The sequence below is a fragment of the Astyanax mexicanus genome, chromosome 20, assembly GCF_023375975.1.
Source record: "Astyanax mexicanus isolate ESR-SI-001 chromosome 20, AstMex3_surface, whole genome shotgun sequence".
Lineage (NCBI taxonomy): Eukaryota > Metazoa > Chordata > Actinopteri > Characiformes > Acestrorhamphidae > Astyanax > Astyanax mexicanus.
Genome location: NC_064427.1, coordinates 40084090 through 40097932, shown reverse-complemented (window position 1 = coordinate 40097932; position 13843 = coordinate 40084090). Strand labels below are relative to the sequence as shown.

Sequence of the window (13843 nt, the reverse complement as noted above, 5' to 3'; positions counted from 1 at the left end):
TATTATTATAGTAGCAGTTACATAGCCTGTATTGATTAAAATCAATATTTGAACATATTTTAATAGCACACTCTAAGAAATATAAGTACAGATTTGTACCTAAAAGAGTATAAAGTTTGTCGCTGAGGCTGTACCTTATATTGAGGTACAAAAAAGTACCTTTCAGTGAAAGTCATTTTTTGTACCCATATTTTTGTGCCAGTAAAGATTATAAACATTATAAACATTATCATCAATTGATGATCCATAATTGTCTGGCTTTCAAATAAAAAATGTGCAATTAAAATATATATTGTTTATTAGTGCAGTGATACAGAATACTGAATGTACCTTTTAGTTGCAGGTTAAATGGTACAAATTTGTACTTATTGCTGTTAGAAATTACTTTGTACTTCAGAGGGAACAAATCTGACCCTGTAAAGACCAGTATTGTACCATTGAGGGTACAATTATAAAGAATGTAGTACAAAAAAGTACTTATATCGTACCTCTGTTTTTTAGAGTGCAGGTAAACACACACGCGGGTCTGTTTGGACCGTAGTGTCCTGGTACTGCCTCGCAGGCCCTAGGGGGTCCCTTAGTTATGTCACAAGGACAAAGATTTCTTTCACATGAAGCCTCAAAGAAAGAGAGATCTTGTGCTGGGAGTGAATAGAGGCAACTCTTCTCTTCAGACTCATCTAACACATGTTTGTAGTGGGAGAGATAAAGCAAGGAGTTGAAGTTTGTGTATAATTAGACTCAATTTCATCTCACATCATTTATTTTCAAATATCTAAATATCGATGATATGAGAATTAAAGTCTTCTCATATTATAGCAACCTGCTTTCTGTCCGGAGATCTGTCCCCTGCTGTGACTGATGTGATCTGTGAGCTGTGATTCCCCAAGTCTGTACAGAAGCATTTTCCTTTATAACTACAGCACATAGCTAATCTCTACAATTCCACTGTAATCTGTGGCTCATGAAATTTAATGACTCTTACTGAAAGCCTGAGGAGTTTGTAAACGTAATGGCCATCATGAAAGAGAACGAGGGAGAATATGAAAGAGAGCAAGAAGTGTGTGTTTTATCTGTTTTATTTGTTCATTTATGTCTGTATGTGCCCGTGGAGAGTACGCCACGTAATGACAAATTATAGCTTGTTCTAGCTCCTCACTGCCTCCCCATTTCCACTCGTGTGCAGCTTATTTGGCTCCAGCCTTTGAGGACAGTGAGCTTGAGTTTGACTGATTTGTAGGAGAGACGCTGATGCAGAGAGAGAGAGAGAGAGTAAACGGCATGTCACTACACTTTAAAAAACAGAGGTACGATATGAGTACTTTTTTGTACTCGAAGGTACATTCTTTATAATTGTACCCTCAAAGGTACAATATCGGTCTTTACAGGGTCAGATTTGTTCCCTCTGAAGTACAAAGTCATTTCTAACAGCAATAAGTACAAATTTGTACCATTTAACCTGCAGCCAAAGGTACATTCAGTATTCTGTATCACTGTACTAATAAACAATATATATTTTAATTGCACATTTTTTATTTGAAAGCCAGACAATTTTGTATCATCAAGTTTTTGAGCCATATTTAGTTGATGATAATGTTTATAATCTTTATGATCTTTACTGCCACAAAAACCATGGGTACAAAAAAGGACTTTCACTGAAAGGTACTTTTTTGTACCTCAATATAAGATACAGCTCCAGAGACAAGCTTTATACACTTTTAAGTACAAATCTGTACTTACTTTTCTTAGAGTGTATTAAATTTGTCAAATAGGATTATAAATAAGGAAATGAAAGATTAAAACATATGGCCACATCTGCATTACCAGGTTAAAGTAAAATATAATTTTTTGTCTTAAAGCTCCACTATGTAGGACTGAGATTTTGTGCTCGTGTTTCAGGCGGATTAGTTTCTCTTTCTCGTTTTCTGTCTTTCACAGACATATTCGGTCTCTTTCCAGCTTCTGCCAGAGTGTCTGTATGTTAGTTTGTAAAGAATGAACCAGTAGTCCTTGTAGAACTGTTAAAACTAAAGGTGGGAAAGCAGGTCGCAGTTCTCACGAGCGTTGGAAATGCACTCTTTTATTTATTAGTTTTGTTTTTATTTAATGGATTTAAAATTGAACAAAGGGTGCACAAATTCTGCAAAATGAACTTTTACTAAAGGACATGGACCAGATATATTCCATCGGTTTATTTCAATGCCGTTATTCCCATCACTGGTGTAATAAATGTATCATAAAAAAGGGTTTACCTAAACTGAACTGACTGATCTGTGACTGGATGGAATGGATGTGCCTCCTGGATAAACTCTGGAATTGATTTGCTCTAAATCAGAGATGTGTTACAGCGGGTAGTGGGCAGCAGGGATCCAGCCTGTGACGATTTCACATCCTGAACATGTTTTACCGTTTTGATTGTTGTATGTATGTTTCCTGCATGGGGGGTCTGTCTCTGGCAAGTAGCCCCTGCTTGGTAAGCCACAATGACAGCGCCACTTGTGGGATGAATGCACTCATTGTTTTGTGGTAATGAACTAGAAACAAGGAGGAGAGAACACTGCTTTAAAAGAGGAAATACTAAACAGATCAGGAGTGAGATGGATAGACAATAAGGACGTAAAAGGATAGAGGTTATATCAGTTTGGCTAGGAGTACATGCTGATTATATGAGAGAAAGAAAGGAAGAGAAAGTGAGAGAGTGAGATAAGTGATAATGAGATGTAGCGGTGAGAGTGCTCTTCTACTCATATCCTTGGGGACTCTCAGAAGCAGTGTTTGAGACAGTTATGGAAAAAATTGAGAGGCAGAAATATAGTATATATTCATATATATATACTATATAGATCAAATTGTAATCTGTGTTTGATTAAAATAGAGAGAAAGAGAGAGTTTAAATGTATGATGTGAAAAGACATGGTGCGATTCTAGGGAGTACCCTGATGATAAATTGTGCTTAAGCTCAGAAATGTATACACATTTAAAAATGACTGGATAACAGCATTTTGCAACTTGCATGTCTTACTCTGAAAAACATCACAATTCCAGTATATCTAGCATATTTTTAATAAGGAAATATACATAATATACATAAAACCAAATTTCCTTTGATTTAATGTTTTGAGTGTAAATTTGTCAGGGTATGAGAGCATGCTTTCCTTTATCTGAGCTTTACGCGTTAGCTAACAAGTTGGTATACATATGGGATAAAGCAATATACTGATGAAGCAGGAAAGATATATGGATGTGACGGAGAAGGATGAGAAGGTGGAGGACAGAGAAAGAGAGAGACATTGAGAGAGAAAGGGAGAGAGAGAGAGAGCAGCGTCTGGAGTACGATGATGACAGCCCTTGGCTCCGCTCCATTGCTGACGAAAGCTGCTTAGACCCTGAGTTGCCATGGAAACCAACCGGAGCAGCCAGAGAGAAAGAGAGAGCAGGAGGGCGGAGGCAAAGGAGGGAGGAACAGAGAGAGAGAGAGAGAGAGAGAGAGAGAGAGAGAGAGAGCGCTGTAATAGAAGGAAAGAACAAGAACAGAAACAGATTTGCAATAGGTTCAATTCTGCGCAAACACAGGTGAAGAGAGGAATCTATTTATTTATTTATCCTTAATTCATCATTTGTAGTTAATTTCTGTTAGAGGCACGCTGAGAGAGAGAGAACAATAGAGAGAGACACGCTGCAGTGGACCACCAATATGGATACCCAGTCTGAGAGCTGCGAGCCCCCACCATGCGATCCTCAGCCTCCAGGTAAAATAAGAAAGGCCTTGAAGCTATTCAGCAAGCGCAAACCAGGCAGCAGCATGGCCAGCATCTTTTCTATGCGCAGCAAAAGCGAGGGAGGACCCAAATCACCCCCCTCGAGGAGCAAAACGCTGGATGGATTAACAGAGTCGGTGGCTCCAGAAGCGGAGGCAGAATCAATGGACCTGGATCAGGAGGAGAGTCAAAAAGAGGATGCACCAATGGAGGAGCCCGAAAGCGGTAACGGTAACGGTAACTTGGAAACAACGCCAACCAGACAGTCTATCTCTTCTATCACTTCAGCCAAATCACTGAGCTTTCTCAATATGCTCCGGCGAAGTCGTAAAGGAGGAGGTGGAGAGCGGTATGCACAGACTGAATCACAGAGACCTGGGCGGCAGAGGAAAGGCCTGAAGGGTCTGTTTGGGAGTGTACGCTGGCCTGGAAAAGATAAGGAGGCGGTTGACGAGGTGGAACCTGGTCCTCCCCTACTTGCCTCCCGTTCCAACAGTGTGGAGATCATCAAGGAGAACCTGACTCTGACTCCAAGGCCTGCGCCTCGATCTCCAGATGATTCGGAGATTGAGCAGCAACCCCCTGCATCACAGGATGAGCCGGTTTCTTCCGAGGACAGTACAAAGGTGAGCGAAACTGCTAAACAGCCAGCTAATGACAGGCTGAGCACACTACTTGGAGATATTTCATCTATCTTGAGCTTTGACACATTGACAAGTGGTGGAGATATAGTTGCTGATGTAGAGGCAGAATGGGCCAAAGTCAGCAATCGGGTGGAGGAAACGGATGTAACTGGCAAAAAGGACAATGCTTTATCAGCAGCTGTTTCAGCCAAACTTAAACCTACCCTTTCCCCTACACCTACCCTTAGCTCCACATCCTCTTCTAAACCTTCTCCTACAACCACAGCACAACCCTTTTCATCCTCCACTACGTCTCCTAAACCCATGCCCAGTCCAACTGCCAAGTCTACATTTTCCCCTGCATCCACCCCAAGCCCTAGTATTTTAGTCAAACCTACTCCATCCCCTACATCTGCCCCTACCCTTAGTCCTGTAGCAAAACCAGACACTTCATCTTCTTCTCCTACTCCTGTACCATCCCCTGTCCCATTGACCAAACCCTCACCTATCCCTAGCACAAAACCCATGCAAACGCCTCCGACCACTCCAACCTCTACTATTTCAACCAAACCTGCTCCCATACCAACACCTATTCCCACCCTCGAACCTACCCCTTCTCCTGCAGCTGCTCCTGAACCTGCTACTGTTTCTGAAACTTCCATCCCTCCCACAGTTCAGTCTGCTCCAGAACCTCCTGCTCCTTCTGTGGCCAGAACAGAGTCCACCCCAACCCCTACCCCACCTTCTATAACCAAACTGACCTTAACTCCTGCACCTCCTTCAAAACCCAGCCACAGTACTACTCCAGCTCCCAAATATCCTCCATTCTCCACATCCACCAAACCTGCACCGTCTGGTCCAGTTACCAGACCAAAATATGTGACGACATTCGGATTATCAACCAGCAGAAACACTGCGCCCATCGCCAAACTCGAAACGAAACAGCAGCAGCAGCAGCCTCCTGTAACAAAATCAAGTCCACCCGTTTCACAAACTGAGAAAAGTGGGTCAGTATCAGCAAGAAGCCCAACTTCAGAATTCGGTCCTTCTCCTGCTGCCAAATCCCAAGCTGTGATATCTAAACCTATACCAGAACACGCTACCTCTGCAAGGCCTACACATAAACCAGAACCTGAATCTCCTCCACTTCAAGCCACGTTCTCCACCGGTCCAAGAGGAGAGAAGACGGGAGTACACACTCGGCCACAGCAGCCACAACCTGCTGCCCAGGATCAATTACCTGTTGCTGCTTACAAATCAGAGAAGAAAAGTCCAGCTGTAAAGAGTGCAGCTCTCAGTAAGATCCCTGTAAGTGGTGGTGGGAGGCCTAAACAGCTCCACAAGGATGGCCAGTCCAATGGCGATGAAGGACACTGGAATCTTCCTACCCCAGTACATGAAGAGGAAAGCCCGGTGACTCTCTCACGAGAAAGCAGCAGCAAGGAACCTCTGAGTGACTTCTCCACTGGATCTGGAGCTGTTACCCCCACCCTGAGCCACAGTCATGAGGATATTTTAGACTCTCGACCCATTATTGGGGCAACAAGTTTACCCAGGGAGTCCAAGATACCTATGAAACCTGGTTCCACTGCAACGTACCACTCTTTGCAGGGGAAAACAGAGGCAGCACGCTCCAAAATACCTGTATCTAAAATGCCTGTTCGCCGGACCAGCAATAAGCCACCATCCACTGCCACACAAAAATAATGGACGTTTTTTCTCTATTTAACGAAACACACAACATTCCAACTTGCAGCTGTTCTGATGTTTGGACAGGCTCGATCTCAGTCTTTTGCAGCAGATATGCTCACAAAATAATGCAGCAGGATCTTTACTGTTAGTTGAATTGAAATACATGTGTCGACCACGCTATATATACTGGGTGTTTTTATTCATATTGTGTCACTGTTAAAGACACTGATGCTGTGGATATACCATGTGCACCACCAGGAAGAGAGAGAGAGAGAAAGAGAGAGAGAGATAGATCACATAAAAGTCCAGTTGGAATTATCTCCATGGTAATACGTGATGTTAAAACCAAGGCAGATGCTGAAGCACAACAACCCCTCGCCTGGGAACTGAAGCCATGTAGACCCTCCCTGAGGAGCCAAGCAGTGCACACTGGCTTTGAGGATACCACCAAAACACCAAGAACCACTGCTTGGTAAGATGTTTTGCACTCATGGGAGCTCTCCATACGCAATCTAAAATGGAGTCTTATTTGTCCAGGTCATGTGGTTTTTATTCAGGTCTGAACCATCAAAGGGGGTTTAAACGTCACCACGCCAGGGTGCTTTTTTCCTGCCACACTGAAGCCAATGTTTTTTTAACGGCTAATGGAGATTTTTGTAGCCTTTGTTACTTCCATTTTTGTAAACTTTTTTGTGTCTGATGTCCTCAGTCTTTTGTTTTCAGCAAATGTTGTGGATTCATGTTTTGTCTCTGTTGGAACTCTCCTGCTTTTGAGAAAAGAGGCAGAATCTCTCTCTCTACATGCATTAAGTCCAGGACAGGATCTCTCACATTATCTCTGAATGTATGTAGCAGAACGCATGCCCTACTTTCAAGCCAGAGGAGCAAATGCACTCCTTCTCCTCCTTCTACACCCCTCTTCCATGTTTCCTTTCCTCTATTTCTTTGTTTTTAAACTGTGTTGAATCACACAGTGCCTGTCAGTTGTATTGCCCATTTCAGTTCCAGTCAGAGAAAAACACTTTGGCTTATGGATCTAACCCATCGGATGTATTGGATGGCTTGTCGATATGACTGGAGGGCAATTTGGATAAGACTGCTTTGATGAAATAAAGCCTTGGAACAATGCTAGCTGTTTCATGGACAATCAGAATAGGTAAGGCTGTATGGTTGATGAGGGTTGCAGTCAAGCTTGTGATGGATAGATCCCTTTGCCAGTGTCAAATGCTTTGTCCACATGCCTACTAGAGGACTATTTTTGTGCGTGTGTGTATATCTTAATGTTGCTCTGTTTCCTATTTAATCAATAAAACATGACTATACTTAGAACGGATTATGTTTTTAACAAGTTGCTTTCGAATTGAGATGGAGGATGGTTAACGTATAACAAAAAACATGGCCGTGTGAATCACACTTGCAGTGGAACACATGTACGCATGCCTCGTTCACACATTCAAGAAGGAAGGGGAGGGGTGGCTTCCTTATCTAAGAAGAAGTAGGATGGCGTAGCTTCTTTTTTGTTCATGCAGATGACTCTACGTGGATGATGTCACTAATGGAGGGTGAATTAAGGCAGGCAAGCATGCATTTGACTGAAAGTGACCAGATGTGGGATGCAACAATGACTATTGTCTTATATGTATATATATATATAAAATCATCATAAAAATAGTTGTACCCAGGATGTGTCAGATAACAATGCAATTTGAAATTTACTAGGTTATAGGAATATGTGTGAATAAAATGAATATTGTTGTTTCATTCTATAAACTGACAAAATGTCTTTCAAATTCCAAATAAAATATTGTCATTTGGAACATGTATTTGCAGAAACTGGGAAATGATCAAAATAACAAAAAAAAATGCTGTGCTTTCAGACCTGAAATAATGAAAAAGAAAACTAGTTCATACTAGTTTAAAGGGTTTTGAGGGTTCAGAAATCTATGTTCCATATTGACAGTCAATCTCCTGAACCCTGGACCTGAACCCCATTGAAAACCCTTGGAATGTAATTGAGAGGATTGATGGTCACAAGCTATTAAACAAAGCTGTACCCTTGAATTTTTGCCCAAAAGCAGTGTGAAAGACTGGTGGAGAGCATGGCAAGACGCATGAAAGCTGTGATTAAAAATGAGGGTAATTCCTCCAAATATTGATTTCTGAGTCTTAAACACACATTAGTATTGTTGTTGTGTTTAAATGAATATGAGCTTGTTTTCTTTGCATTTTTGAGGTCTGAAAGCTCTGTATGTTTTTCGCTATTTTGACAGTTTCTCATTTTCTGCAAATAATTGCGGTAAATGCCAACATTTAATTTTTGGGATAATAATTTGGGATAAATGTTGTGAGTAGTTTATGGAATAAAACAACAATGTTAATTCTACTAAACATATATCTAAAAATAGTCAGAATCTGACCATTTTAAAGTGGTCTCTTATATATTAGGCAATTTCTACAGCTCTTGAATATCCAGGTAAATTCAGTGGATTAGTATTTGGGATTGTCATCTTAGTGTGCTGTTTTAAACACTCTCTATTCCAGATTTTGTAGGGGCTTCAGCAGAGTCCTGTCATTGTGGCGAACAGCCTTCTTAACTCAGTAGCATACTGCATAAATGTCAGCAGTCCCTGGGCAGAGGGATGTGGCCTAAAATGATATAGGTACACTACAGCCATACAGAAGCATTCAAAAGGAATGAATGAATGAATGAATGAATGGTTATCCTGACTTTTACGCTGCTTCTGTGGAAGCTTTCTGTGCCCATAGCGTACTGTGTGAATGTCAGCAGTGCTTGTATAGAGGGCTGTGGGATAAGATGGTATAGGAACACTGCAGCCATGCAGAAGCACAATGCAGTATCTGAGCATGTCTCTAAAGGAATCGTTATCTTGACCCTGATTTTGTTTCTGTAGGAGCTCTGGATGCAGTCAGTTGTTGTCTTCAGTTTTTGAGAGGCAGCCAGCCAGTTCAGTGCCAACACTGATAAAAGTGAATACAGAGAGAAAAGCTGGCAAAGCATGGCAGCAGAGAATGGGAGAAAAAAGGGGCGACAGAAATGGGAGAAAGAGGGGGTGGTGAGACTCTTCATTCCAATAGACCCCTGTTTTACTGTCCACATTTGATTTACATTTTGATTTACACATTGATTTACACAAAAATATGCTGTTCTCCCTTTTGTAGTCAGAAATGTTGTAAAAATAGATCACTGTGAGAAAACCTTGTTATTGACTTGTTATTAAAAAATTTGCATAAATAAAGCAAAGATAAGCAATATAAGAACAGGTCAGATTACAATGCAATTTGAAATGTGCTAGGTTATAGGTATATATATTGTCATTTGGAACATTTATTTGCAGAAACTGGGAAATGCTAAAAATAAATGTAAAAAAAAAAACTAGTTCTTACTCATTTAAAAACAACAGTACCAATGTTTTGAGGGGTCAGAAATCTGTGTTCCCGTCAATCTCCTGAACCCTGGACCTGGACCTGGACCCCATTGAATGTAATTGAGAGGATTGATAGTCACAAGCTATTAAACAAAGCTTCACCCTTGAATTTTTGCACATAAGTTCACCCAAAAGCAGTGTGAAAGACTGGTGGAGAGCATGGCGAGCAAGACGCATGAAAGCTGTGATTAAAAATTAAAAACATTGATTTCTGACGTCTTTCTGAGTCTTACACACACATTAGTATTGTTGTTGTGTTTAAATGAATATGAGCTTGTTTTCTTTGCATTTTTGAGGTCTAAAAAAAGCTCTGTATGTTTTTCGCTATTTTGACAGTTTCTCATTTTCTGCAAATAATTGCGTTAAATGTTAAATAATTTTTATTCAGAATTTGAATGAATTAAAGAGGAGACATGAGAAAATTTGCATAAATAAAGCAAAGATAAGCAAGATAAGAACAGATATGGAAGATGGCATAGGAGGATATGGAAAAGCGGGGGCCGACTGAGAGTGAAATAGTTAAAATAAATAGACAAGGGTACACTAAAAGATTGATATGGGCTGATAGGAGTAGGCTAGAGTATGTAATAGGTGGTGCATCCAGTTCAGCTCCGTTCTAGCTGTGTGAAACCTGTCGTATTGTTATAGTGGTGTATGAAATACTGTGGTTAGATATTATTTAGAGTCAGAGACGATCTGGAGTCACAGGGAGAGATTTGGGGTCTGATCAGCAGTCATGGGGCAAGCCGGAAGGGAGGAGGAGTGTACTTCTTTCTAAAAGCAAATCAAGAAACAAAGAATTGATATTTATAGATGAGATTCTGCAGCCACACAGCACAAACAAAGCTCTGTTCATTGACTAAAGCCCAGGGCTGTGAAACTGGGAAGAGAACGGAGTGTTTAGCTGGAGAACCACGCGGCTCTCGCTGCCTGGTGGCCTGAACTGCACCAGTAAGAACGGGCAACTGTTAATGCAAACCTGCTCTGTTTACAGATGAGCCAACGCCTGGGGTCCCCAGTGGAAGATGAAAGACCTTTTTGAATCTCAGACTAGTTCTTTCTCTTTAAAGCTTGTTAGAGAAAATGCTAAAGTTGTCTCTATCCAATAATTTGCACTGTAAGATTAGCCTTGGATTCAGCTAGAACTCAATCTTGTATCTTGAGGGAATCATAGAATACAGTGGAATCTGTCACCATATACACCAGACTAAATGAAGAGTTTCAAACTGTCTGCTGAAACTGCTAAAGTTTGGGCCGATTTGTAGTTGATGATGATAGCATTTGGATATTACAGAGGATTTTAGAAAGGAACACCACTGCTACATTACATTACATTACATTACATTATATTACATTTGGCAGACGCTTTTGTCCAAAGTGACTTACAATAGTCAAGTACAAAAGTAATAAAAGTTAAAGATAAAACATCTTTATATAGGGCTTAAAGGAGATCAAAGGGAAATAAAGGGATAGAGGAGTGAAGAAGGGGAAGAAGGAAATGGGGTTAGAAGTAGGTAGTTAGTTAGAGGTGTTAGGAGAGTAAGTGCTCTTTGAAGAGCTCTGTCTTCAGGAGTTTATTAAAGATAGTGAGAGATTCTCCTGATCTGGTAGTGGAAGGTAGTTAGTTAGAGGTGTTAGGAGAGTAAGTGCTCTTTGAAGAGCTCTGTCTTCAGGAGTTTATTAAAGATAGTGAGAGATTCTCCTGATCTGGTAGTAGAAGGTAGTTAGTTAGAGGTGTTAGGAGAGTAAGTGCTCTTTGAAGAGCTCTGTCTTCAGGAGTTTATTAAAGATAGTGAGAGATTCTCCTGATCTGGTAGTAGAAGGTAGTTAGTTAGAGGTGTTAGGAGAGTAAGTGCTCTTTGAAGAGCTCTGTCTTCAGGAGTTTATTAAAGATAGTGAGAGATTCTCCTGATCTGGTAGTGGAAGGTAGTTAGTTAGAGGTGTTAGGAGAGTAAGAGCTCTTTGAAGAGCTCTGTCTTCAGGAGTTTATTAAAGATAGTGAGAGATTCTCCTGATCTGGTAGTAGAAGGTAGTTAGTTAGAGGTGTTAGGAGAGTAAGTGCTCTTTGAAGAGCTCAGTCTTCAGGAGTTTATTAAAGATAGTGAAAGATTCTCCTGATCTGGTAGTAGAAGGTAGTTAGTTAGAGGTGTTAGGAGAGTAAGAGCTCTATCCAAAAGCAGACCTGCTAACACATATGCACTTTGACCTCCTAGTAAGTTTCTATGGTTACAGATTCTAAAGAGTGCTTATTTTTCACCCAGTCAGCCCACCCTGCCTTGCCTCTTCATGACACTTCATGCTTCAGTCAGAGACCTTATTAATGATGGGAATGATGAGTTTGTGCTTATGGCCTCTCGTTCTCAAACTGTTAATATTCGCGTTAGCAAGAAGGCTAATCCAGCAATCCGTGATGTATTCCTGGTACACATATATGACCCAGTGGATTGAGAAATGTTACCTATATAAGCTGTTCCCCAACACACATGATTAACTACATAAGACTATCCCATGACTTTTGTCATGCATTGTGTAACAGTTGTTTAACACACAGATTAATTCTACTTTTAGAAAAGAACACCAATGTGATACCAATAAAGCAACCGATCAAAACTCCTAATACATTCCTTACATATATTTAATTCCTGGTCTAAAATGAGAGTATATTTACATGGGGTCCTGGGGCAACTTCCTCTTTTAGAAGTTCTACTTTCTGATTAGTTTAGTCCAGTTCAGATGTGCAACTCTTGGGCAGTTGTGGTCTCAGATCTCATTCAGTATTTAGTCTGCTTCACTCAAATAAACATTTTAAACAATTGATAAATTATTAAATGGTTGATGATGATAGGTTAATAGATTTGCACTATTTGTTTGTGGACACTTTAAGTTGCATCCATTTTTTTGTTTGCAGAATATCAGCTTTTAGTTTTCTAGAAATATCGTGTGGTGATATTTGGCATGTCAGCATATGAAAAGATGGATTACTCTCTCTTTACTATCAAGATGAAATTAGGCTCAGGTTTGTAGAATATACACCCTAGAAACTGGGTTGTCCTGCAGTAATTAAGAGGTTTTTTTTAGCAGACACGTACAATTTATTACTGATAATCCCCTCATAAATCATTACTAATAACTTTCCTTAACTGAACTTCTTTAGTCAAGATTTACTTTAGGTTAAAGGCCAATAGTAGCAGTAAAGAGATAGTAGAGGGGTTTATACATGCTAAATACCTGGATGTTTTTTTTTTCATAAGCTTTTGATAAACTACTCTGACATTTTTGTCCTAATCTCTGTCTGTCCTGCAATGTAAAGGCCACTATTCCTATATGCCTTTTGCAATCATTTAGTACCCTGTGGGCAATCACTATTAAAATCACTATTACAAACTGTACAGTGGAGAGGTGAAATGAGTTTAGATGGGAGCCATGATGCTCCTGAACGCATCACATCCAGAAAGGGGAAAAAACTTTGCCCGCCCCACACTAAAAACTGATTGGCTAGCTCACAGACTCTTTGCAGAGAACAGGCCAATCAGAACCTTCTCTGTTTTGCATGCTCTTCATGTATACGCACATGAGGGGAGCGATTTTCTCTCCCTTTCTCTTTTTTCACACACGCGATTGCAGAAAAAAAAGCTTATTAATAATAATTAAAGGGAGACTCGAGAAGTCTGAGTATACAGAGTACCAATATCAATACCAGCTATCAATTAACTAATTAATGGGTACCTATAGCTTTGCATTTTTATAGGTTACATTTTATAAAAGGCCGTATTCTGCATACATTGATACATTAAGCTTAAAAGAGAAGCATTTAGTGATTGCACATTTGAAAAGCTTGTTAAATCCCTTCAACAAATAAAGTGTATTAGCTGAGCATCATTCAGAAACAGCAGGAATCATTGTGCAGCAGCACCTCTACTTGAACGTGTTGTAGTAACTGATTGACTAATGAATTGAGTACATTACTTGGTAACATATAAATGGATGAGCAGCTTTTAAAGCACTTTAGCTCTGTTAAAGTCTGAGCATCACTGCAAACTGCTGCCTGATGATGGATGGATTTTAAAGAACACTCAATAATGCATTACCTAATAAATATCAAACTGTTCTTTACTCTATCGTTAACAGCCAATCACGATTCTGAATTTCTCATGTATTTGTAATGCTAATATAATAAGATAATAAGATTTGTCATATGAATCTAAAATACTGATGATATAACCCAAATTTATTTAAAGATAACTGATTAATTTAGGACAAATCCACACTAAAAAAGACACAAGCAATACATCTACTAATGTAACATCAGATATAAGCAAAGGTG

General features: G+C 40.0%; 1 protein-coding gene across 1 annotated transcript; it reads left to right on the top strand.

Moving 5' to 3' along the window:
• Positions 1 to 3459: 3459 nt before the first annotated feature.
• On the top strand, positions 3460 to 7402 carry si:ch211-244c8.4 (APC membrane recruitment protein 2). The gene has a single exon (XM_007229771.4). It carries the CDS (start codon positions 3695 to 3697, stop codon positions 6086 to 6088), a length of 2394 nt encoding a protein of 797 aa, XP_007229833.3. The 5' UTR covers positions 3460 to 3694; the 3' UTR covers positions 6089 to 7402.
• The last annotated feature ends 6441 nt before the right edge of the window (positions 7403 to 13843 follow it).